Source organism: Anser cygnoides, chromosome 7, assembly GCF_040182565.1.
Source record: "Anser cygnoides isolate HZ-2024a breed goose chromosome 7, Taihu_goose_T2T_genome, whole genome shotgun sequence".
Classification (NCBI taxonomy): Eukaryota; Metazoa; Chordata; class Aves; order Anseriformes; family Anatidae; genus Anser; species Anser cygnoides.
This window is the reverse complement of record NC_089879.1, coordinates 4,343,107-4,368,802: the sequence shown is the minus strand read 5'-3', so window position 1 is coordinate 4,368,802 and position 25,696 is coordinate 4,343,107. Positions and strand designations below refer to the sequence as shown.

The following is a 25,696-nucleotide window of genomic DNA, read 5'->3' as shown; positions in this document are numbered from 1 at the left end:
AAAAGGTTTGGACAAACAGTTCTACAAATATCTATGTACATACAGACATGTCAATGTGAATCCACCACGAGACTATTTATGACATGCTTAGCAGAAACATGGGTTCACCATAATTTGCTATACTGAATGCCTCTTTTTAAAGCGGCTTTGTATAAGTTTTTAATCTGTATACACTAACAAAGTCCTAATTGTCTTTTGCACTTATATAGTAAAAGAAACATGTAATGCTTAACATTTCTGCTAAACATCCTGTTGTGTTGTTTCAGCCTCTGTCAAGAACAAAACCATTTACCCTCATCTGAAACTTACCAGGAATCATGTTGGATTCAACAATACTTGAAATATGCTAGATTTTTTTTTTTTAATATATCCCCAATACCTCCCTCCCCTTCCCCCAAAATAAGCACTAGTTCAGTCATAGCTTTTGACTTCAAATTAGTTCAAGGAAGTCCTATAGCTTTTGCAATGAAATTAAAAAAAGAAATAAAAAATAAAAGAAATCAGACGACATAATTATAATGGTTCTTTCTTGCCTTAAAAGCTTAAGACATCTGCAAGTGACTGTCTTGATATATAATTCTATTGCCTCTCTAGTACATGTGCACTCAGTAAGATTAATTGCACTGCACTTCAGCCCAAACAACAGAGAAAATCTTGTTAGATCATCCATGCCAACTTGTTCTTATTAATATAGCCACTTATATATACTATGCAGTTGCATTTGAAATGAGCTATCCTAATATTGCCCATGTGTCTGGACAGATATTTTTCATTTCTTTTTGCATAGTGCTGTCCATTAAAGAGAGATATTATACCAAGAGCAAAGACATCCAAAGGAAATAAAACTTCTGTGTCTTGGCACAGCCAGCCATGTCAACACCAACCGAGCGAGACTCTTACCTGGCAAAGGACACCCTAAGATTTCCAATCTCATACAGATGCTACCTTCTTCATACCAGGACCGAGGGTTTATACGGATGTAGCGTGCAACCAGTGGCACTGGCAGCATATTGAGAACTGGGATCTCCTTCTCACTATTTCCTTCAAAAATCTGTGTAGGCAACAAACATATGAAAACAGTTTGATTATTTCTTCAAAAAGGCTTTTTACACCTTTGGTAACAGAATCAGAAAAAGTCACCTGGTACAGCCCCAGGTCGATGGTGGCTCAGGCCAGAATTGCTCTTCAAAGAGCACAGTCCCTCTGTGCTCCTCAGAGAGGGGAAGAGGAGCCAGAGCTCCACACCCTCCCTCTAGTAATGGGCACCTCATGTACATGAGATGTCCCCAGGTAGCAAAGGACAGATGCTAACCCTTGTGCAGGACATGCAATTAGCGACATTTCTCATTCAGCTAAGACTACTACCAGGGTGCTATCCACGTCCATAGGCAGACTCATGCAGATTTGCCATACAGAATATTCTGAGTCCATCTTAGTATTATATGATGTGCTCTTAAAGTTACATCAGGCTGGTGGGACTACAGAGATATTGCCTTTTACCCTTTTACTTATTAATCTGGCAAGTCAAAATCCCAAGAGGCAGCCCCCCTCCCCCCTCCCTTTTCACAAAACATCTGTTTTGTAGTACTCACCACATCTCCAGATTCATTTTTGACAGCAGTCCATGCATGACTGTCATTGCTCACCAGTACTCTGTAAGAAGTCACCCAGTTACTCCTTGAAAAAGACAAAGCAGCAAAGTTATTTTTTTCCATAGATAACAGTGACTGCAAATTGCATTGTAAAAAAGCTTGTAAGGTTGGAAACCCCACTTGGCACAGTCATACCCACACTTGGATTAAAAAAGTGACATGCAGATCTAGATTTAACAGATAATTAAGAAATGCTTAATTATTATTCTTAAAAAAAGAAAATAATATTCTAGGATTCCAGGATGTGAGGGAATACTGCTCTCCTTTCCTTTTCGGGATAAGTGGCTTATCTAGAACAGATATATTCACTCCAGCATTCAGAACTCTTATCCGTTCAGGCACAGAACACATTATTTCTGCTATTATCAGAGAAGACAGAAAAAAATAAAACCTCCCCAATGAGAAGTCTGAATTTTAAGCAGCAATTTTTTCATTCACTTGTTTTCTATTTACAAGCTGGTTCCATTCCTTTGTACAAGCATTAGTCCTTCACCTGGCACCAATATTGAATAGTCCATAGCTTGTGAACCAGAGCCTGCAGCCATTCCCGGTTTTATTAGCAATAGGTTGGAATGCAGACATAATTCTGCCTCTTCACAGCAGTCTAATTGATCACACTACTTGTGCATTACTGCAATATAACAAGATCAGTCTTTAATAGTTTGATCTTTCTTGCGGTCTGTTTCTTGATTTACAGGAAAATCTCCTTTAATCTCAAAAGTAAAATCATTCATACTAAGGTAATACCTTGTCTGTATTCATCCAAAGAGGAGCTAGAGGAGAAATAAATGGCTGCTTCCCCTATTCTGAGTGGAGGTTAATCAATGTAGCTCATACACTGTCTAGGCATTTCCCATGGTAATGCGTATACTTCTATGGGGAAAGTAACAACCTGACTCTCCCACCATGAGTTTTTTTTCCTCCATAATAGCTAGTTTCAACAGGTAGTGGCTTGGAGGAGAGTCATGCCTCAGAGATATCTTTGTACTGTAAGGATAGTCCAGGATGTTTAAATCCAGTTTTCATGTATGCAGACTGGTCATCTGCAACCACCTGTCCTCTAGAGCAGTCACTCTTGAAAGCAGGCTCTTAGCTAAGCTACATATTAAAGTTACTGAGAGTGAAACCTGAGTAAGGAAAGCTCTTGGGATTAGAAAGAACAGGGGCAATAGGAGAAGTTGTGAGAGAAACAACAGGTCGTATGGATCAGAGATACAGAAGGACCTGGAAGGACAAAACTTCTTGTTCTACCATACACATGCAACTATGTGTACTTTTATTTATTTTAAATAAGAAAAATATTAACAAGCTACTTATGAATGTTCACATATTGACTTAACTGTGCTTATGTTTAAAGGGGGCAAATTAGCCTTCATGTGTTCTATAGAAAGTATGCAGACTTCCAGTGGATGTATAAGGGCGAATTCAGCAGCCACAGTATCAACACAACTTCACCCAGCGTTGTAAGGAAATACATTGATCCCTTAACTTCCTTTTGCAAAAAAAGAATGACCTTCAAATAACATTCGAGTCAAGGCATGGAAGCAGAAAATTTATAGCTTTAGATGTCCAACTCTTTCATTTTCTATCCCATTTGTATGAACAATTCATACTGAGGTCCAGACTTGAAATGACACAAAACTAAAGTGCTTAGTAGGATCTACTTCTGCATGCAATGTATTAGTACCCCGAAAAAGTGAGAAGGTAAATATGTGCTTTTGAAAGAACTGACTGAAATAATCCAACTGTTATACACTGGATCTGTACTTTGCAAACCTCTGACCATCCTTTTTAGATGAAAAGGTTTTGCACTTTACGTTATTTTAAATGGAAAATTATTGGCTACTGCTGTGCAGATTGAACTTTTTTTATTGTACATAGCTTGTAATGAACACATTACTTCAATATTTGTTGAAAGACTTTAACAAGTCAGCAGCCCTTGAAAATACTTATTTTCTGCCTGTCAACAGAAGATCTCCTGGGGTAGAGGCTCCTCCTGAGGTAGCAGATCTGTGAAGTGCCATGCTGGCATCTCAAGTCTTTGTGGCTGTGAAAGAATATACAATAAGGCAGACAGTGATTCCAGTGCCCTACGCGAGTTCCCAGCAGCTCTTGAAAAGAACTTTACTCTCTTCCCTCAACTTTGACAATAACATGGTAGTTGCACCAAAATATTTCACTTTCACTCACAAGCTGAAGGAAGGCAGATTTACATCTATCAAAGACAGAAAGGAAGAATTTCAGAAATGGCCAACATCAAACCTCCACGAAGAGAAAAAAAAATTTTCAATTGAAAAATAAAGCAAGCTTAAGAGCAAGACTAACAGGTTTAAACAGGTGAGGAGAAAGGGGTGTACATATTCAGTGCACAACAGAATTATGGACATTTTCAAAAATCAGGATAAACAAGCAAAGAGTCAATGTTACAAACCAGAAGACACCATTATTTCTGAATACAGAACAACAAAACAACCACACAACTAACTGCATAAGTAAAATCAGGACAAACAATGCATCCATATTCGTTACCTTACAGCTGAAAAAATATTCCAAGAGAATATCAAGACCACACAATAACAAGATAAAAATAGGCATTCTTTATAACTGAGAACTTTGTAAGAAAGTCACAGCACTTATACATTTTTTTTTTTTTTTTAAAGAACCAGGTCAATTTACTGGCATAAGAAAATATGTTGTTGTTACACTAATGTTTCCCAGCTAGGACTTATTTACCATATTTTAATTTTCTCATTCCATACACTCACAAAAGTTCAAACTTCTCCTGAAGGAAAATGTATACTAATCAGTAGTACACATAATCCATCTTGAGTGATAACAAGTAACATGCTTTTCAGAGGCAGTCTGCCAATTAAAATACAAATGGGACTTCATCCAATCTTGTATGGCTGCATTATAGAACGACTACAGAGGGTCGTGGGAGGAGATAAATCAGTGTGATGTATTAGGTCACACACCACAGACTTAACTGGGCTTGCCTGTAAGGAATAAACATCCCTTTTGCATCTGTTGAGCTGTAGAATAAACAAGCCACAGGTGACCAGCTCCTTCTCCCACTGGCACTAAATAGCAAAAGTGCCTCTACAGGTTTAAGTTCCCCCTCCTTTTTTCCCCCTACATGTCATAAGAAGGAAATAAAAAGCTTCTGCCACTTTTAAGGAGGTTGCTGTAAATTCGGTCTCCCCTCAAAAAAGGAGGTCTTCTGCCTTGAAATTGCATTCCTGGCTGAGTGTCTTTAAACCCCAGACACTTCTACAGATCCAGATCAGCAGAGCAATATTTACTTGTTAAATCTTCCTGAAAGCTGCAGGTTTTCCATCCATGTGCAACAAGGGAGGGCTGATACTTCCAGGGAGCAGATCAATGCGTTGCACATGCTCGAATCAACAGCCAGCCTGTTTACAGCAAGCACAGTGCTTCCTGGAATTGAAGAGTTTAGTTCTTACAGGGTGTCTGGTTTGTTCACGTGTACACAGAAATGTAAAGCTTTCAGGGAAACCCATCACAAAGAAAAGCCTTGTGCCAGAAGTAGTACTGAGGAATGTCATCTGTGTTGTTTTGTTAGTGACAAAAAGATTCATCTCATTGGGTTCTGGAGTTGCAGACACCAATTTCTGCAGCACATCACACAGGAAACCCTTTTTGGGCCCCATCAACATTGAACAATAAAACCACCTAAGGAAACTTGAAAGATAAGTATAAAGTTTTACAATACTTAGGATGTCCCTACAGTTGTTATAGAGAAGCTCTTCTGAATTCAGTCTATAAAACTTCCCTGGACCTTACTATTATATTCCTGAGACAAAATACACAGACACTTGTTAGTCAGTCAGGGAGACAGAACTCAGGGAAGAGACCTACACCAGCATTCAGAAAGGAAAAAATTAATTATCAAGGTTTTCTTGGTAGGAGGCTAGGCAATACAGAAGGTATAGGTTAACAGTATCTTTTCAAGCACCAAAAGTTACATCTAGTTCATCGCACTCTAGCACAAAGATGAGCTTAAGTGCTACCTACGTGATTTCCTCAGAATTTCATTTATGCTATAAAAAGATCACAAGATACAGATTTGACAGGAATCATTTGGATCCAGGTGTTTCCCATTAATAATCCTTTTTAAAAATTACGCCAGCCTCATCTCTCATAAGAGAAATTTAATTGAAAAATCTCTTTATCTTTAGCCAAGATTAATCAACTTGTTTCAAAGAAAGTAAATACAGAAATCAAAACAATTCCAATTCACTTACTGTAATGAAATTCTTAAAGTTATTTTCTATAATTAGTTGATTTTCATCTGTGATGCATTGTTGTTAGATTATGCTTATTTAAACATTTTCAGTTCAGTTTCCCGTGATGTATGGAAGTGTCCAGCTTATCCATTTCCATCCAAAAAATGCAAGCTGAGGGAAGCTTAAGCAACTGGCCTATGGACAGAGGTGAAACCTGAATCAAAGCAGAGGCTTGAGAGCAGATCTCCTACAGCCTTTGCAGGTACTGAGCTTAGGTAAGGACATCATGACAACAGAACATCTTTCTGCCTTACCTTCCTCAACATAATTCTCTTACTTCTTTATGTAAGAAACACTGATATCGCAACACAGCATAGCACACAAACAGGGCTGAATGAGAAGCAGTGAAGAGATGCCAGGCAGTTTTGCTGCCTGACCTCTGGCAGGTGAGTACGTTAATTGAGACTTCTGACTATTTGGATATGGTTTTATTTCGTTTGAACAGGATCTGCTACATGCCTATTTTAAGGCCAGGCTCCTCAAATATGGGAAGCTGAATAAGGAACAAGTAAAATTATCTCAGGCTCTAAGTATGCTTGTCCACATCACCAAATTGCCTCATGACTTAAGATAAATGAGGAAGGTTGGCAGGTGCCTGTCAGCAGAAGCTGGAGCCCACAGCAGCTGAGATGCTGGAGATGAGACTAACAAGCACTGACAGAGTTCAGGCTAGGACCATCTACAGTGGACCTGGCTCCAGCTGACCATATTATTTTTGCTGCTGTCAGGATAACCTGATTTATCTGCATTATAAAACCCCAGAAATAATAGAAAATAGAAACAGACGGGCAAACAGATTTGTATCCTCCAATAATGTATAAACTGACATTCCAAAGTGGTTGAAACAGAAATCTCTATAGAAAAAAAAGTTAGGCAAATTTTAGATTAATCTCTAATGATGCAACAGAATCAGCATGCTGGCAATTAAATGACTTTCTGCTTGAAAAAGCAATCTGTAGTCTCTTGCAAATAAATATAAAACCATTAATATAATCTAATAACGTTCATGCAGATAACATTTTAAATCACCTACTACCCAACAGTTTCCAGAACAAACCAAGTCAAAAAATGCTCTGGCTAACCACAGGTAGCCCATCAAGTTTTACAAACTAATTAAAATAAATATGATTTAAGATATGGAGCTTGAATAGCAAGCAAGGGTGTTTTTTTAATAATTGAAATCTTTTAATATTTAATTTTTTAAATTGCTTCTAGCTGACTTAAATGAATATACTGCTGTGAAATCTGCTCTTCAGAGGCCTTGTGAAGAAAAGCTCAGGGCCAGAATTTCATTTGCTATGGATGAATTAAGCATGAATTTTTTCAAAAGCTCCCTTCTCAAGCAAGTAGGAACTGGGAACATTTCTCAATCAATGGTTGCTACTTACTGCTGAGTTTTTGAGATTTTTTCCTCTGATTTTCTAACCTTCCTTGAAAATCCAGTTTCCTGTTGCTGTTTCATATTCGGACTGTAACAAAACCTGAGGGTCCCAGGCCTCTTGTGTGGGGTCAAAAACATCCTCTGCCCCTAAGATTTTACGGTCTTAACACCTACCATTCACAGGCCCCTCCTCACAAAGCGATCTGCATGCATTTGAAATCCTTCCTACACCAGACCTTCCCCTTTCATATCTTTTATACCTGCTAAACACAATCAAGGTGTTATTCCTTTTATTTTAAACCTTCCTTTGATATTTCACATTGTCCCTTTCTTTTTTTGCACCCACCACACCTTTTCATATTCGTTATATACTTGAGATAAATCCAAACTATACAGCCACTGCCACATCATGCATTTTTGTCTCCTGCTTGTGAATATTAAATTAATGGAAAATAAAAAGCTCTGACAGTAACCAGCAAATACTGCCATTTGTGTGCACAGCTGTGAGCATATTTAAAGCAGTGCTGAAAGGGCTCATGCCTACCAAGTGCACACAATACCACAACCAAGTGCAGCTCAGTGTGTGCAAAAGGGACACTGGTTTGGGAAGGATGCTCAGGTGGAAGGGAAAGCAGCAGCTGCCAGACAGCCATTCAGTAACCCCCCTGTGGTCACTCTCATTGCAATGAGTCATAATGCACATTCAAAGATATAAAAATCAAAGCTGTGAATGATAAACACGTTTAAACAGTTGCCTGTATCCTATCTGGTGTATCCTTTTCCTAACTGCTTCAGCTCATTTGATTTAAAGCTTCCCAGTCTGGTTCTTTACATGGGAGTTAAGCTTTCCTTCATCTTCTGGACACCCCCAAGAGCCTCATTGCAGAGCAGGTTCTCTCCACGCAACATCGCCCTTTCCAAGAGCCGAGTGGTGGCTAACCAGCCAGGAGCACTCCTCGTGGGGATGGCAGTGACCCAGCCTCTGCACCATGAGTCACAAAGTCCCCAGCAAAGCAGTCACAACTGGAGCGCGAACACCGTGACAAATCATACCCACAACAGAATGTCAGCAGTTCTGACATTCTTGTCAAGCAGAGTTGCAGAAGCACAAGTACATTTCTGGGTGCGCTTCTGCAGACCTCCACCCACACAGGATCACTGCAGGTGGTCACAGAGCAGCTCCTGAACTTCAGGAGCAGACAGCGAGCATCTGTGAGAAGCACTGGGCTGCGTGCTGCACCTTGCACTTGCACAGGGCATAAGGACCGAGGAGGAAAGTAAACCTAGCACAGGGAGCGAAGATAAGTAGATAGATGGAGAGCACTTGAGGCTGAAGATGCCAAAAGCTGACTGCCTGGGTACCACAACACAAAACCCAAGATATAGTTCCACCAAGCCAGAGTTAATGAAAAATATAGCTTATTAAGAAAGCCAGTGATAAACACCAGTATAGTAGGTAACTAATGACATTGATGTATTGAAGGAGCTTTTTCTACACTGAATCCAGACTGTTGCATAACTCCCATCCTATATTTGATATGATTTCAGTGGATTTGGAGCAATTCACTCAGTGAGAGTGATTTCAGTGAGGCTGTAATAATCTCTGCAATCCTGTCACCCAGTCAGGGCAAATAACAGCTCACACTGATTTAATGCACCATAACTGCTCATGTCAGTACGCAGCAGCTGCTTTTTTTTTTTTATTACAGGACTTGGATAAAACATTGAGACATTTTCACTGAATTTGCTGAAGTCTTTAATCAGAGTGTTTTAGCAACCTCTGCATGGTGACAACATTGCTTTGAAAGACAATGCCAACCATGGCTGCTGTTCTTGTGAACTGGACTGTATTTACAATTATCCCACGACGCTTTCAAAAGCAGCATTGTGCCTTTTTATCTTTTGCCCCTTCTTCCCATGTACAGTGCAAAATTGTTTTCTTAGATATCTGTAGCAACAACTTAAATACCAATGAGTATCCACTATGTTGACCCAAATGCTACTGTGGTTCCACTGGGATATCACTGCTTAATTCCTGATTATTGTAATACTAAAGACACTGATGTTACTTTCTCTCCATGAAGATAAAGTTACTATTTCTAAGACTATGACAGGCTGCTGAACTGGAAAGGAAGCAAGAAATTCTACCTTCCTGCAAGCAAGTTTATTAACTTGCAATCCTCTCATAATGACTGCCTATAAAAGTAAACCTCAGTTCTTGAGGAAATGTTAATGAATACAGAAGGTAGAAAGTGGGACAGCACGTTTAGCTTGTGAGTAAAGAAAAACAGAATGGTGCACCACCCAAATTAGAAGTAAACTGTACTGACTTGAGTTTATCCTGAAGTATATATCTAGAAAGTACTGTTTGCTACAGACCTACTGTTCCCTAGGGACAGTTTGTCAAAAGAGATACTGGGGATCATGGTGGGTTGCACTGCATGTAGAACAACCTGAGAACATGCTATAGGAAACTGCAAATTATTCCCCTATCCAAAGATTTAGTACTTGTAGTTAGAAAGAATGTGATCAGACAAATAAATAAATTCTGCTGGATATTTGCTATCCTACATTGTATCACAAGGACAACAAACAAATGGCTCAGTAGGGTCACTGTAATGGTGTCTACACTACCTTGTAGTTAAAGTGTATCTCCAACAGCAATGAACAATAGCGGGCAGTTTAGAGGTGGGTCAGAACTATGATCCTGTGTCCAGATCAGGTCTCCCAGGATACGTCAGCCACCTGACAGCTCTAAAAAGCTGGCCAGGGTGGTTAAACAGAAGTTACAATATTGAGCAAGTGTGGTCCTAAATAAATTCAGGAAGCGTTAGAAAGAAATTTGTCCATTTAAGTGACTTTCTTATTCTACTGAAAAATTGTTTCATACATTTTTACGTCTTTACGTACTAATAAAGACTAAGTTGTGCCCTGAAGAAATTATATAATGGATGAGGTCCATGGTCTGAGGTTCAAATCTTCATGCTTTGTGAGACTCATGTTTTACAGGAGCAACAGAATGGCATACCAGGTCTTCAGAAGAGGTATCAGATAAATTGTGTAAACTAGGAATCATCCCAGTCTTACAGCAAGGCACACAGACTAACCTCTACCCAAATCAGACTTGGAGATTTGTCACATCCCCATTTGTTTCCTTAAATTTAAAAAAAGTTTTTTTGTTGTTGTTGTTTTTCAAACCACTTTCAATATTTTCAGAAGACAAGTTCTTAAAATTATTTGGAAACAAGTATTTTGAATTTCACCTGCAAAATTCCAGAAATTTGCTTTAGAATTTGAGTATACTGCAGATGCTTTCACCCATAATTTTTCACGTTGTCATTGTTATTTCATGACATGTAGTATTAGCACATAATTTAACATGTTTGAAAGATTAATTTTAATAAAATGCATCACAGATACTTCACAACTGAAATACTGCATCAAATTCTCTAATATCAAAACATCCTCTGCATTGAAACACTTTGAAGCATTATATTAAAGTACACATTGAGTCTATTTAGACTTTTTTCTTGATACAAGAGATTGTGTTATCAAGATTGTTTGGGTTGTGGGAAACATGTTTCTTATGTTTTTTAGATTCTTGCCAAACTGCTAAGAGTGATTAATATTTTCTTTCCCTCTGTCAAAAGAGTACATATTTTAAACTATCACATCATTCTTCTAAACATGGCACAATTCCACAGTGATGCTTCCAGTGTCCCACTCAGTGTTGAACAGTTGTTTAAAGACACATAGTTCAAAAAAGTCAGAGATGTATTGGCAGAAATGGAGAATTATACACTATATTTCTCTCCCAAATATTCATCCGTAAACCCTCTGGTAGCCCAGCTCAATCTTATCTGCTGGCATTGTCAGTCTCTAAGAGGAGGACGTCCCAGGAATTTCTAAGAGATTACATCACTCACACAACTCCTCTGCAGGCAAACAAAGCAGTTCTGTAAAGAGATATCAATAACACCCTTCTATTAACTATGGGATATTCATAGTGAAACAGCATGGTAATGGCCAAAAGACACTGAACTCCAAATATACTCAGTTCATAGGAAGGAACTGATGTTCTGCTCAATTTCAAGGTGTTAGATCTTATTTATCCTGGCCCACACTAGTAACACTAGTTAGTTTCAGACATCATCAGTATAAAGTCAGAAAGGAGCCCTGTTTCTTGTAGCTGTTGCCCACTACCTCAGAAAAACAACATCTGCATATCTTCTGGAGAGTCTAGCCAGTGTTTGCTACTTACAATGTTAAAAGAGTGCTTTGCCATTTTGGGTTTCTCAAGAATGACTGAGGTGCCTGAATAGCTACAGCTATTGAGTCCACATGCTCGCTTTGACTGGTAAAAGGAAAGACTCCTCAAATTCAGGAGTTTTCATTCAAAGGCTGTTTCTGCTTATTACAGGAAGGAAAGAGAAAAGCAGAAAGATTTGCTTCCAAGTTACTGTCACGGAATTTGCAGCCACGCAGTTCAAGTACAGCATTTGACTTAGAAAAGTGTTTTTCTCTATAAAGGAAATGATTAAACAATTCAAATATTCATTACTAACCAAGCATGGTTTCCTTCTTTCCCTAGTCAGGTCACATGTGCTTTCAGGAGCTGTTTCCACACCTTGGCCTCTTCCTCCTCAGGGCTCTCATGTCCCAAGCTCAGGCCCAAGAACCCTGGGAAGGCAAGTGGAGCCACATCCCGCAGGGGAAGGTGGACAATACAAAACAACTTTCCAAGTGAGACTGGGAGAGGAATAACTGAGGTGAAGCAGTGTCTGCCCGCGTAAAAATAGTGACAACCCCATGTATTTTTGTGTTCTTTGCATTATATCAAACATAACCTTTATTTCATCAATATCCTCCGAAGTTTTAAAGCCAAGAAGCAAGGTTGATGCAAAGAAACCATCACTCTTCAGGTGGAGTGGGCCATAAGCAAAGCCAGACAGCAGTTGCCAGAGCTTATATAAAAGTAGAGGGTTGTTCCCACCACCAGTAAACTAACTTTGGCTACAGCATCAGAAACACCAGCAGAATCAAAGGCCATACTCCTAATTGCAGCCTTGCAATGAGCAGTTACTTGCTGCAGCATTCAGATGGGTGTCCTCACCTCTCTTTCCTTCTCATTTTACACATCCTCATTAAGTCAGCAGCAGGAAGCTAAAGGGACCAGGAAAGGAATGAATCTGATCTAGGCAGAAGCTCAGAGAGGATTTTAAGTAAAAATTTCCATTTTGTTAAAATTTCCTTGTTCAATATGAAGAGAAAAAAATTGCCTTTCTAATTCTTTATCAGCATCACATAATAGCATTGGTGAACCTAAGACATATCCTAGCGCCTTGACTTTTATATAATGGTGGGAAAGACTCCAAGGCTTAAATAAAATCTTACCTTGGCTCCCAAGCTTGGCAGGTTTTTGCTTCTAATACAACACAGAAGAGAGGGCTGTTTTCTAGCTCTTCTACCTGAAATAAGCTTATTTTCCAATATATGTTTCTATTAGCTACAAATGCACTATATTCCTTTCACGTAACTTCATGAAGTTGGGAAGGTGCCTCAGGTAACATAATGGAATCTTTTTGTACAAACTCTATCATAAACACTCTTTTTTGATACCATCACAGCCAGTAGCTAAATGTAAGAGAAAAAAATGAATCTCCTTCATATCTAGTGCCCATTGTAGCAGAACAGCCACAGAAGAACTTGCCCACACCAACAGAAGTCCCACCAGCTTGCTTCTCCCTCAGCTGGCTTACAAAAGAAATTCACTGCATGCAGCCCTAAGAGTCACAAGTACCAAAGCTTTCAGCAGAGCCCCTGAATTCCACTCTAATACAAACTCTGCTCCACGCTCTCTAGGATCTCTACTGATGTCCATTTTCATTGTTCAGCTCCTGCCCACACCAGGGTTTCATGATTCTGCCTTTCCTCTCAGTTCCTTGACTGCTGGAGGAGTTGGGGAAGGAAATTACACCAAGATCATCTTTCAGATACAGCAGTAAAACTAATTCTGAACGCAGCCCGACATCACCCTGGGTACTACCCTCCCAAATGCTGAGAAACTGGAAACCCTAGGACAGCACTTTGGTCTGGATGAGGGCTCCACATATCAACCTAAACTCTATTGAAAATATGAGTATCAATTTTGGTACCCCTATGAGTACCAAGTTATTTTTGAAATCTAATGTCTTATACACATAAGAAAAGAACATACGAACTAAACTGGTTTCATCTGTTTTATCTAGTGAAGGGAAGGAGAATGCGAGTTGGACTCCAAGGAAGCCATTCCCACAGCCAAAGCTAGGTCAGCAGAAACCAGGTTAGATGGAGGCCTCCATCTTGTCAGATCCTGACAAGAGAAGCCCTGTTTTCCAGGAAGCTAGTCCAGCTGAACCCATCTTTGCTCCTGCAAGGCAGAAGTGCATTTTTTCCCCTGCATACCTGAGTAACAACCCCAGAGGAGCCTGGACCTGCTCTCCCAGCACCAACAGGAGCAACCACTCCTCCTGCCAACCAAATCTTCATGAAGGAGAGGGTGAAAACAAGAAGGGAAAAAAAAACACACCACCTCCCTCCCAAACAAAAACAGACAGGCAGTGAATAACAACTATAAATAGAGCATCAAGTCCAGCTGTAAACTGACAATACAGCTGAACTGAAAATAGCAATACAATACGATGAAGCAGTGCAACAGTGGTGTTGATAGGAACAGCAATGTCAAGAGTATGAATATAGAAAAGAAGACTTTTCTACAGTAATTATCTAACACAGAACAATGTGGAATAAATATAGAAACCCTATTGCCAAAAAGGCTCCCACACCAATGCTAAAAAATAAAATCAGAAAATTAAACTGCAGAAGAAAAAAATGTATTTTTTTTCTTAACTGAAGTGAAATATATATATATATGATTTGCCTTTTATTATATGGCAAACCAATTTTCTTAATGCAAGAGCTGACCAGAACAGGTCTAATGCTATGCATCTCTTGCATACTTAGTCAAAGAGATCTCGCAGCATGAGCAGGGTTATAGGGTGATTTACTCACATAATGTTGTTATAAGGTCATTTACTCACAATGTTGTTAAACCCAACAAGAAGTTAATTGAAACTGAATTGAAGAAAATAAGCCTTCACCTTCAGTTCCTGTTTATGCCAGCTGATTGCTATATTCCTATACCAAGAATATTTTCACCTCATTGACATTAGTTATATTATAGAGTAACCTGGGTACCTACAGTCAGAAGCAGATTACAAAGAAACACACACAGCTCTGTGCAAAACATTTTTTTTCTACTGCAATACGTTCAGTAGATAACATGAAAAACAACCTGAAAGCTCACAAATGCTTTCAGCATTGGAAGTGGACGACACCATGGGAACAAATGTGTAAGACCCAGGCTACAGGTAGCTGGATTCCCCCTTCAACAAGGGAACAAGACAGCTGCCTTACTCATGGCAAGCACTCGTTCCTAAAACCTTCATAGCAAACAGGCTCAAATTGCATGGAGTCATCTGACCATCCATGAACTCAGCACTGCGTGATTGCTACAAAAATACTGCAGTCATCGTCAACACATTCTGTGGGTTTTGGTTATATTATAATTCCTCCTTAGAGCAAAAATGTAGGGATATAGAGAATTGTTTTAACTGTTCATTTAAGAGTTTTAGAGTTTCACCAATTATTCCTTAGTATGATAAGCTAATCAAGCTAAATACTGGTGAAGAACTAGGAAGGTTAACACAAGCAAATTCAACAAGGTGAATATAAAGGCATATAACCGGAGGGAATCATGTTGCTTCCTTTACCAGATGTGAATAATGACTATAGACATCTGCTACCTTTAAATTTGTGTTTTATGCCATACATAAACACTTTGCCTTTTAATGTTCCTCCATTCAGTACTTGACTTCATAAATCATCTTCACTCATTTATTTTCTTGAGAAAAGAAAACATCTCAACATGTACTCCTTGGTTTGAAAGCTTAGATCTCAGTGAGGAAAACCACAATGTACTTACGACCAGAGAGAATTTCTTCCTTGTGTGATGACTCCAGTGAATTTTGTTAGCCTTCGAGCATCTACTTCAATCCACTGAAATGGGTCATTTCTTCCTGCACACCAAGCACCATCATAAAAATCATTTTCGTTAACACCTGCCTGAAAAGAAGGCAAAACTGTCTTCATAAATCAGAACCAAGAAACAAAAGGTCTTTCACAGGAAAAAGGAAAGAAAACCTGAAGTCATCATTCATTTCATTTTCTCCTTTGGCTCCATTTTAAGACCCCTGAGACTGTCATTCTCCACAGCTACATGGAGAGACCAAAATATTTTCTTACTCAAAGGCAGGGAGAAAGAATTTTGCAAGTCCCTTCAAAAACTAAGAACCATTAAATATAAATTTAACTTAGAGAGCACAAACAGAACTTCAGTTCAGTCCACCTGTCTGTGCCTGTGGCATAACAGATCCTTTATCCAGAAGGAATTAGCCACATGGTCTTGAGAGTTATGAAATTCCTAAAGAAGAACAAAAAAAGCAGCAACAAAAAAAACAGCTCCACTCCATTTCAATAATGGTGAGTGAAGGAGCAACCTCTTTGTTCCACAGAAGCAGCAATGGAGCATGCAGGGCATATGAAAGCTGTAATACTGTTTTCCATCGGTTATCATTCTGAGAATTATTTCATTTTTCATCAGAGATTTTCAGGCCTTAGAGCAAATTAATGTCAAAGGTTAAGGATTCAGGAATGCCCAGTTCCCTGGGATATTCCAACTTGCATACCAATTTATACCCTAATTTGTGCTGGTAATAAACATCCCAAACACACCCCTTCTCAACATTTTCATAGAAGAAATAGCTGAAAGATATTTTGTGTATTCTAAACACACAAGAAACACTCAAAGAAACATGTCATCTGAGGTCTTCAGATATTTATCTTGTTGCTAAAGCCCAGGAAATGTTCTGCGCTAAGCTGGTTACTGTCAGAGAAAGCACAGAAGCTTCTCCATATGGTTCTCAGAGACTACACTTATTTTTGTTATATCATCTGTGTTTAACATGGATTTATCATTGCCATCCATGTAACTCCAAGAAAGGATACACTTAAATATTTCCCAAAGAGAAATGAAGAAAATGGAAAACTTTGTAAATTTTTATAGACACTTTAAGCTCTGTTGTACAGTTATTTTATATTGCAATTGAAATTACATTCATAGCTGGGTTACAGTGGCAGAGGCTGACAAATCTATCTCCATCTTTACATACAGTTTCTACCTAAATGGATGTTGGAGTAGTCTAATTTGCAAAAAGGGGATGCAGATGTCAACCTCTCTTCCCCTAGTCTGAGCCTGGTAGCATCTGAAGGAAGCAAGGCAAAACAGATTCAGTTCCTAAATTTTCTCACTTTCTCTGTATTCAAACCTGAGATAGGGCAGCTTCAAATGTATTAGTTTTCCTGCATTTTCCAAATTTACATGGAGCCACCTGATTTTATACTCAAATTCCAATATTTTAAATGTGAAGCTCACATACAGTGAGCACACTTCCACATACAGTGGAAGTGCAAGGTACAGAGAGGAACACTATTAACAGTGGAATATAAATTCTTCAAGGAGACATGAATAATGGGAAATGAGAATAAGTATAGTAACAGCCTTAGTTGTAACCTTTTTCAAGAAAATATTTCAAGGCATTTTAAAGTAAGATGGAATTTGAAGTAGTCTTAAGGTTTAAAATCAACACTTGCCAGGAAGCATTAAAATCTGCAGAGCACCTTGAACCAGCATCATGCTAATCCCTGATGAAATTCCACTAACTTCTGCAGAACAAAGGCCCATATCTCAGTGTTTCAGCTGGGAATCTTTGTCCTCAGACTGAGGTTGCTGTGCATTAATTAGCATGATGCTCATCAGGTCATAAACCTCTCCTCTGCATTACAGAGAGAAGGAAAGTGGAGAAAGAAGAGCTTATTTACAAAACAAACAAGCCAAAACAAAAAACAAGAACATCACAGCAACAAAAAACACCAAATTACATATTCATGTCTTTACTCTTTCAACTGGACTTAATTAAAATCTAAGCACATATTTAAATTGTAAGCATACCCTTTAGACTCTCCAGATTAGATTTACAATTATGTATATCTTAAGAAACCTTACCTTAAATTGGGCCAAATATTAAGCATTAAAAAAATAAAAAAACAACACTTTGTTGCTTCTCCTTCCTGCACTTGTTTCCTGATGTCAGCTTCTCCAAAGCTAAAACAATATTTTCACTAGGTTAGAAAGAAGCAGGTGTCTGTGTGTAGCTATCACTAAGTAATACTTGAAATAGGATTTAATCAATGAGAAGTCATTATTAGAAATATTTCTAAAGGGATCCTATAGGATCCCTAAATCCTAAGGAATTTGTGTTAAGTTTTCTCTTTTAGAATTGCAATTCTTTTTTCTTCCCCTCAAGGAAGAGGAAATTTTGAATTTGTCCTATAAACACTTCAAAATATTTTTGAGGTTATAAGGTTTTTAAAGCAATCAAATATGTAATTTAAGTTGCTGTTAAATTTAGTTGGAAACCTTTCATTCCTGAAAGATGAGAACAATTATCATCAAATATTAATCAAAGAATATAGATCAAGCTACCTTGTCTCAGTGAGATGTTTACTTGAATTTATAAATCATGCATTAAATTAACAAAGTGAATGAATTCAAGTTATGACAACTTAAAAAAAAAAAGCTTCACATTTTTAACACTTCTTCGTAAATAGGAGAATGAAGAAGCTAATGGAAAAAACAGGCAAAAAACCAAACACCATACACAAAAAAACAAAACACAAGAATACCCACATGATCTTTCTAAACAAAGATCTCAGACCAAAGAACGAAGGGTAAAAACCGTATTTAAACTGGCACTGGATTGAAGGTCCTTTAGTCCAATGCCCTGCAGCTCTGCAGGGAGGGCACAAAGCTGTAGCAGCACAGAGGTGGAGGCCTTTTTCTGCACAATAAACGAACAAAAAACCTCTGCCAGTGAACAGGCAGAAGCATTGTTCTAACCAGCAGGTGAACTTAGAAGACAAGTACAGCCACAAGATCCTGGAAGACAAGACACCAAAAGAAGGAAACCCAGCCTGAGCCAAGCCTCTCGTAGCTTCGGGAAGGAAGAACTGACTGCTGCCTTGCTCCTGCTTGCTTCCCAGCAGGAGACTGTTCCTTCAGCTCCTACTGGAGGCTCCAGACAATAGGAAGAGCAGCACCCAGAGGTAAAATGCTCTTCTCTGTTTTCTTTAAAGTGGTGTTATTGATAACAATGGGACACTGGGCTCCCAATCTGAAGCAGTATGGTCATTCTTGTACTTAAACTGGACTTTAGTGTTACCATGGAAAATGAGAACCCACAGCCAACAAAGGATTCATGATGCAAATATGCATCACAGTCCTTGATATATATAATTGATTTTATATCACTATATAGACATTGTAATAAAATAATTAAACATTCCTATAGGATCAATCTGAATATCATCTATATATCTTTGTGTGTTCATTAGTGTTTTCCTTCCTTTTTTCTAACAGGAAACATGAAGTGAAAAAACAGAATACTTTACTCAGCTCTCAACAGGAATTCAACCCAAAGCCTGCAGGTGAGACCTCGCACACACCCAACCTGCCATACCTACACGCTGGCTTGGAAAGGAAGAGCTCCTTCCTGCTCCGTGCTGCCTACAGGCCCATGCCGCTCACCTCATGCTGCCTCCACTGCTTCTGTAGTTGCAAATCACCTTACTGAGCATGCTGACAAAAATTAATCCATGAAAACATGCAAGGGGAGGTGAAGAAACTTTCTTCCCCTGGAGAAATTCACAGAACTATTTCTGCAAAAGCACTGCAAGAAGCTGAAGGAAAGGCAAGCCCTTGCAGAGAGGAATTTTATCCAAGAGTGGTGCCACCTCCCAGCAGCTGCCCACCGTTACCCTGCAGTGGGCAGCAGGTGAAATTACACTGCTCATTAGAGCTCATCCTTCTCAGTCTCAGTCTTACTTCATTAGCAGACAATTCCCTTTAGCTGGAGAAAAAAATCTACTGAAGGGTCTAATAATAAAAGGTAACTAACAAATGAAATAATCTTTAGGCATTTTTATTGCTGACTTGGTGCTAGTATCCTCTTTATGAGTTTGAACTTTAAATGTGCTTTCTCGTGCAAAAGCACCGTTTTTACATCGGAAAGGATTTTAATTCAGAAAGTAGCACTGCTAAAGTTGAAAACATAAACACAAGAAGTAGGAAAATAGAATTTGGTCCTACAAAGCACCTAAGCACATCTTTAATGCTAAATAAAAGCAGCTAAACAATTCTGAAGCTAGTAGCTTATGAATTGCAGATTTTTTTTTTTGCAGCATAATCATTGCTTTTGAAAAGCTGCCTCGGGGCAAGTGCTTCACTTAGAACTACACACTTTCAATTAACTGCTGTCATTAACTACAGGGAAATGACAAAAAAAAAAAAAAAAGTAAAAAAGTAACACAGGTGCATTGCTGAGGACCTGGGGTGATTTTCTGCAGCTGGGAGGGGAGTAGCTCTGGGCTGCTGCCACCTCTGCTTACACATTGAGGTCTGTGTGGGTTTGTACCCTCACCACACAAAGTTTGGAGCGTTTTGTAACCCAGGAAACAAGCCCCAGAACTTTAAGGGTTATCTATCAACCTTATTCACTGCTCTAATTCTAGCATTTCCCCTTCATTTGAATTACATGAGCTGACAAAGTAGTCAGAACCAATAACCATCCGTTGGCTCTCTTTATACAGCCATACAACCTGAAGCCGTTCTCCCACTTAGGAGCAAAATTGATGTTACCTGAATATTAAGCCTTCCTCTGTGGGCCCCAAGGCCATATCGCTTTGCTGTAGAGGCATGGAGCTGGAAGTCAGTAATTTTTAAAGTCTCTAGACCAAGTGGAGGACAATCTACAAAACAAAAGATTTATAAAAAAATATTATTTTTTTTTTTAAAAAGCAAACTGTAAGCAAGTATTCCAAGTTTCTTGATCTCACTTGTGCCAAACTGGCCAGGGCTCTCAACAAGCACAGCATCAGTGAAGTCGATGAGAAATGGCAGCTCTCATAAAATCAATGAAGCAATGCTGATTTACACCAGTTGAGGATCTGGCTTTTTGTGGTTCTCAAAAAGTTATTGTTGCTTGCTATATGTTTTTGTTTTTCACAGATATGCAGAGTAATTCCTGTCAAGTGCCTCTCAGTATAAAATGCCAGTAAAATGGCCTTTTATTTTTCTGTCTTTTGGCATTTTCTTTTTCATCTCTTGTTTTGATTTTCCCCCTGTACTCATTCCAAGCTACTGTATGAAGTTATGGTTCTAATTAAAATCTATTCTGGAAACTTCAATCACAGTCACTCACATTGCACAACAGCATCTGTTACAGAGGGCTGGGAGGCTGGACTGCTGAACTCTGCAGAGGTAATAACTGAGCACTGTCCAGGTTTCAGCTGGGATAGAGTTAATCTTCCTCCTAGTAGCTGGCATTGGATTTAGGATGAGAGTAATGCTGATAGCACACCAGTGTTGTAGTTTCAGATCGGTGCTTGCACAGAGCCAAGGACTTTTCTGCTTCTCCTGCTGCCCTGCCAGTGAGGAGGCTGGAGGTCCACCAGGAGCTGGGTGGGGACACAGCCAGGACAGCTGGCCCAGGCTGGCTAAAGGGACATCCGATACCATGTGGTGTCATGCTGAACAATAAATATGGGAAAATTGACTGGGGTGAGGGCTGCTGCTTGGGGGTGGGATGGGCATCAGTCAGTGGGTGGTGAGCTGTTGCACTGTGCATCACGTGTTTTGTATATTCCTTTATCATAATAATTATTATTATTTTCCCTTTCATTTTTGCCCTATTAAACTGTCTTTATCTCAACCCACAAGCTTTTACCATTTTTTCCCCCCCAGATTTCTCCCCCACCCCACTGGGTAGGCTGAGGCAGTGAATGAGCATCTGTGTGGTGCTTAGCTGCCTGCCAGGTTAAAGCACAACAAGCACAAAGAGGGCAATTCTGAAACAAGGGGACATCTCTCTAAGCTCCAAACATCACAAAGCTTTGAAGATTGAGAAGCAGATGCCATTACTTTAACAGTGAGCAAGTTACAGCCTGAAGCTCTGGCTTTTGAAGACAAGACATTGGAAAGAGCCTACTTCATTATTATCATAAAAAACATTGTGGTCTAAGATGAGTCCAGGCACCAGTGTTTGAGTCCCTCACAGTCCTCAGTCCTGGAAATAATATGGCGGGGTTAGGAAGATGCACCCTCAGTGTTTCAGAGAAGGTGAACAAAACCACAGAGAAGCATTTGGGGAGCATATAAATGGTACAACAGAGCACAGCTTAGAGATCCCAAAGTCAGCACCAACTGGGATTGGAAAGTCTATGTAGGGCAGAGGCAGAAACTGTGCCACACTTACTATTTAGCTGTGTCTGACTCTCACATGTAGTTTTTTATTGCTGTGCACAAACTGACAAAATATATATGAGATATCCTATGCTCCTCGTCAGCTCATAACAACATAAAATCCCTCAGGAAAAATATTACATTCTCTTCATTTGTGCTAGTTCTTTTTGCTTATCCTTAGAAAAGTTCTTACAGAAATCCAGGGCCAAAGTTTTATGTCTTTATCAGAGGCAGTAAAGAAAAATGCTAAGTATTAATGTATTTTCTGAAGTACCAACTGTGATCTTAGTATTACACAAGAGACAAAATGTAGACAGTTCCTCATTCTGAAGAGCTTTCAATCTAATTATCCAAAACAGAGAAGAGACAGTATTTATAAGGAAATCCAGAGGACAGAGCAGCTCAGAGGATTTTTGTTTCATTGGCAGATTGTTTTAATTGCATTTCCTTACAGAGTGCTTCATCTTTCATTGCACTCTGACTGGAAGAAGTCTCGGGCTCTGACAGATCTCCACCAGCAGTAGATTACTTAGCTGAGAACTGCTTGTCCTCCTTTAACAAGTTCAGTCCTCAAGGCAGGTTTGGAAATCAATCTCACGGGGTAATCCCAGATAGTCTTTTCCATTTCAGTGTCTTTTTGTCTGCAAACACACACTAAGTGCTCAGGCACTCAACCACTATGAAGAAGTATCAAAAGCAAGATGCTTTGTCATACTCAGTTCATAAAAGATCATTTAGCTCTATGTTTATACCACACCTAACTCGAGGCTAGGAGGACAATATTTAGGTACTGCTAGAAGTTAATAAAGTAAAAAATTTCCAACAAAGCAAATAGCAAAGGATCCAATGAAGCTTGGCCTCTTCCAGATTGCGTTTCACAGCCCAGTTCTCTGTTATCAAATATCTCCCTATCGCTCATAACCCCACAGCCCCATTTTCCTCAGCAGGGGTATTAGCACAATTGCCGTCTTCCATAAAAAGACCTATTTTCATGAAACCCATAGGAAACTTGCTATTTTTGAGCCTGGCAGCTGCCTGCCAGAGCTGGCTGGAGTTACCCAGCCCACTCAGACGTTCCTGGAGTGACGTGCACTTGCCAGTGTACGTACAAAGAACCGGATTTGGTTTTATTCAGCAGACTGAAATGTTCCTAATTTATTATGAAACTGCAGTATTCTGGGATTGCCTGTGGATTTCAAGCAATGTTTCTTAAACTGCAGGATGGGCTATTTACAGGCTGCAAAAAACCTGCCTGCATATATTTGTGTGTATTATCTCCATTTCTAGAGAAACTGAAGCCCAATAATAGTTTATATGGATCAAGAATGTTCATATGGATCTCAGTTAAACATGTCTGACTGCTCATTATTTTTTAAGGATAAGTTATTTGTATTGTCTGTGAATGCCTCAGATTAACTGGCCAATATTCCAAAATGCTCAATTTGACAGGAGTTATCAATGGAAACAAGACTGGCTCTAAGACCTGGCAGGAGCTATCTATGGTACACAATATAGATACTTTTGATAAAAATTATGTAATGTGTTATTAACAATACACTGTCCTTTCTTCATGTTGTCAAGCTTTACAATATATCAGGTGAAATCATTAGGATATTTACCACCTATTCAATAATATCCAGGAATTTATTTTTTACTGTTTTTCATGTAAATTAGTAGGAGAGCACCTAATGTGCTTTCTCAGGAAGTGAATTAGACTTTAAGCTGTCACTTCACTAATTTACCAAATCACTTAAGGGTTGGGTTTTTTGTGTGTGTGAGATTTCTTTTTTTAAACTTGGTAAGAAAAATGAAGGATTTTGCTCTAGCACTTGACTGAAAATTAATGAAAAAAATATGAGGACGTATGAGGAGCGGCTGAGGGAACTGGGGCTATTTAGTCTGGAGAAAAGGAGGCTCAGGAGGAAACCTCATTTGTCTCTGAAAGGAGGTTGCAGCAAGGAGGATGCTAGTATCTCGTCTCAGATGACAATCGATAGGACTTGAGGCAACAGCTTCGAGTTGTGCCAGGAGAGGCTTAGATTGAATATGAGGAAGAATTTCTTCATGGAAAAGAGTGGTTAGGTGTGGGAACGGGCATTGAATTGGTGAAGTAGCCATCCCTGGAGGTATTTAAGAGACCTGCAGATGTGATGTTTTGAGACATGGACTTGTAATGTTAGTGGTGGAAATGATGATCTTAAGGGTGTTTTCCAACTAAAATGATTCCATGATTTTATGATTCCCTTCTCTGTTGGCCCCTCTTTCTCCAGTGACTATACCAGTGACAACCAGGAACAGAGCAGCAGGATAAAAGACCATTGACTTTTGGGTATTGCCATCTCTGCAGCTCTGCACAGGGATGATATTTTTGAAGTGATCAAGCCCATTCTTTTCAGTAGCATTGATGTATGGAATTTGTGCTGTCTTCAACAAGATCTTTGATTTTGCTTTTAAGTGAAATTTTGTTCTCTATTTATAGTCATAATATTTGATTGTTAAGACTTTAGAAATATTTTTTTTTCACATGCATATGAATTCCATCATCAATAAAGAGAAAAAACTAGAAGCATCATTGACCTGTAATGTACAGACATGGAGAGGGCAAAGTTTTCAGTATGACTTTATCCGATTAACCCCAAGTTACTCACTATAATATAATATGATCCATCTAAAGTTGCCATTTCCCTAAAGAAAAAAAATAATCCTGAATCATGTTGTGAATTTCAGTTTATCTATTCTACTTTGTTGTCCATGACGTCCCCCTCCCACATACACACACACTTTCTTAATGCTACTAGAGATAACTAGGACAATCTAATTATTTTTAAGAAATATACAGGAAAAGAAACTGATTTATGGCATTCATAAATACTGTACTTTTAAAATTATTGCTTTAATATATTCTATGTAATTTTAAGAGATCTTCCATATAAAAATGAAAACTACCACACAGTTGATATGACTGTCTTATTGCTGTTTTAGAAGATATACACAGAAGACACAGAAATGAGGTAGCATGGATAAGCGGTGCAGCTTACCTTATAGATTTAACTTGAAATTACCTAATTATTTTCATTTCTTTAACTGGTTGAAAAAGGAATTATTATAAAATACAGAAAATTCATCTGTGGCTTTGAAAGACACTTAAATCCACATACTATTTACATAAAACCTTAGTAACAAACTCCCACAACACATTTATGTTTTACAGTGACATAAAATCAAGCATTAATACTGCAGGTTTGGGGAAGAATCTGAGGTATGGGCATTTGTCTTTTTCTGGCCTGTATCCAACCATGATTTCATTTGCAATTTTCAACCACGAGTAGGTATTCACTTTAGAAAAAAAGTCATTAACAAGAAAGATGTCTGGATCAAATTAATTAATTCCAAGACCTAAAAAGAGACAGGGCATGGATACAGATTTAATAACATTTGCATCTTGAAAAAGGGCTATATCTACATGTCCATGATTTTCTTTTGCTTCTGCTAGCCAGATGGAAGTTTGTACCCCAGCTAAGGGCAGCAAGACATTTCTGATAGTTTGACAGTTAGCCATCACCTGTCCCTTGAAGTCAGGAGGGGGAAACCCTTAACAAATACCTCAGACCCCACCTCACCTCTTGGAATCTGAACCTTCCAGTTATAATTTAGGGCTTACCTATAAAAAGAGGACTACCGGAAGAAGCTACTGAGCTCCCTTCTCCAGCCAGCACCAACTCAGGTTGCAATTTCAATTTGTCTCTGTACAGATATATTAGCCCAGATTTGAAAGTAGTTTTGGCCTCATGATGGCATGCCCTAATGATGCAACATCTTCCACCAAAAATCTTATCAAAAACAAACAAACAAAAACAACTCTGCAGAGCCAGCTTGTTTGTCTTTATACATGCAGTGTAAT

General features: G+C 38.9%; 1 protein-coding gene across 1 annotated transcript in view; it reads right to left on the bottom strand.

The window, feature by feature from the left end:
* The window catches only part of CPXM2 (carboxypeptidase X, M14 family member 2), a 74,409-nt gene that overhangs the window by 28,803 nt on the left and 19,910 nt on the right, over positions 1-25,696 (bottom strand). Inside the window, exons 2-5 of the mRNA XM_013185851.3 lie at positions 20,194-20,303; positions 15,364-15,503; positions 1,593-1,677; positions 901-1,051 (exon numbers count right to left, since the gene is read on the bottom strand). Coding sequence (XP_013041305.3) covers positions 901-1,051; positions 1,593-1,677; positions 15,364-15,503; positions 20,194-20,303 — 486 coding nt within the window. The remainder of the gene's footprint in view (positions 1-900; positions 1,052-1,592; positions 1,678-15,363; positions 15,504-20,193; positions 20,304-25,696) is intronic.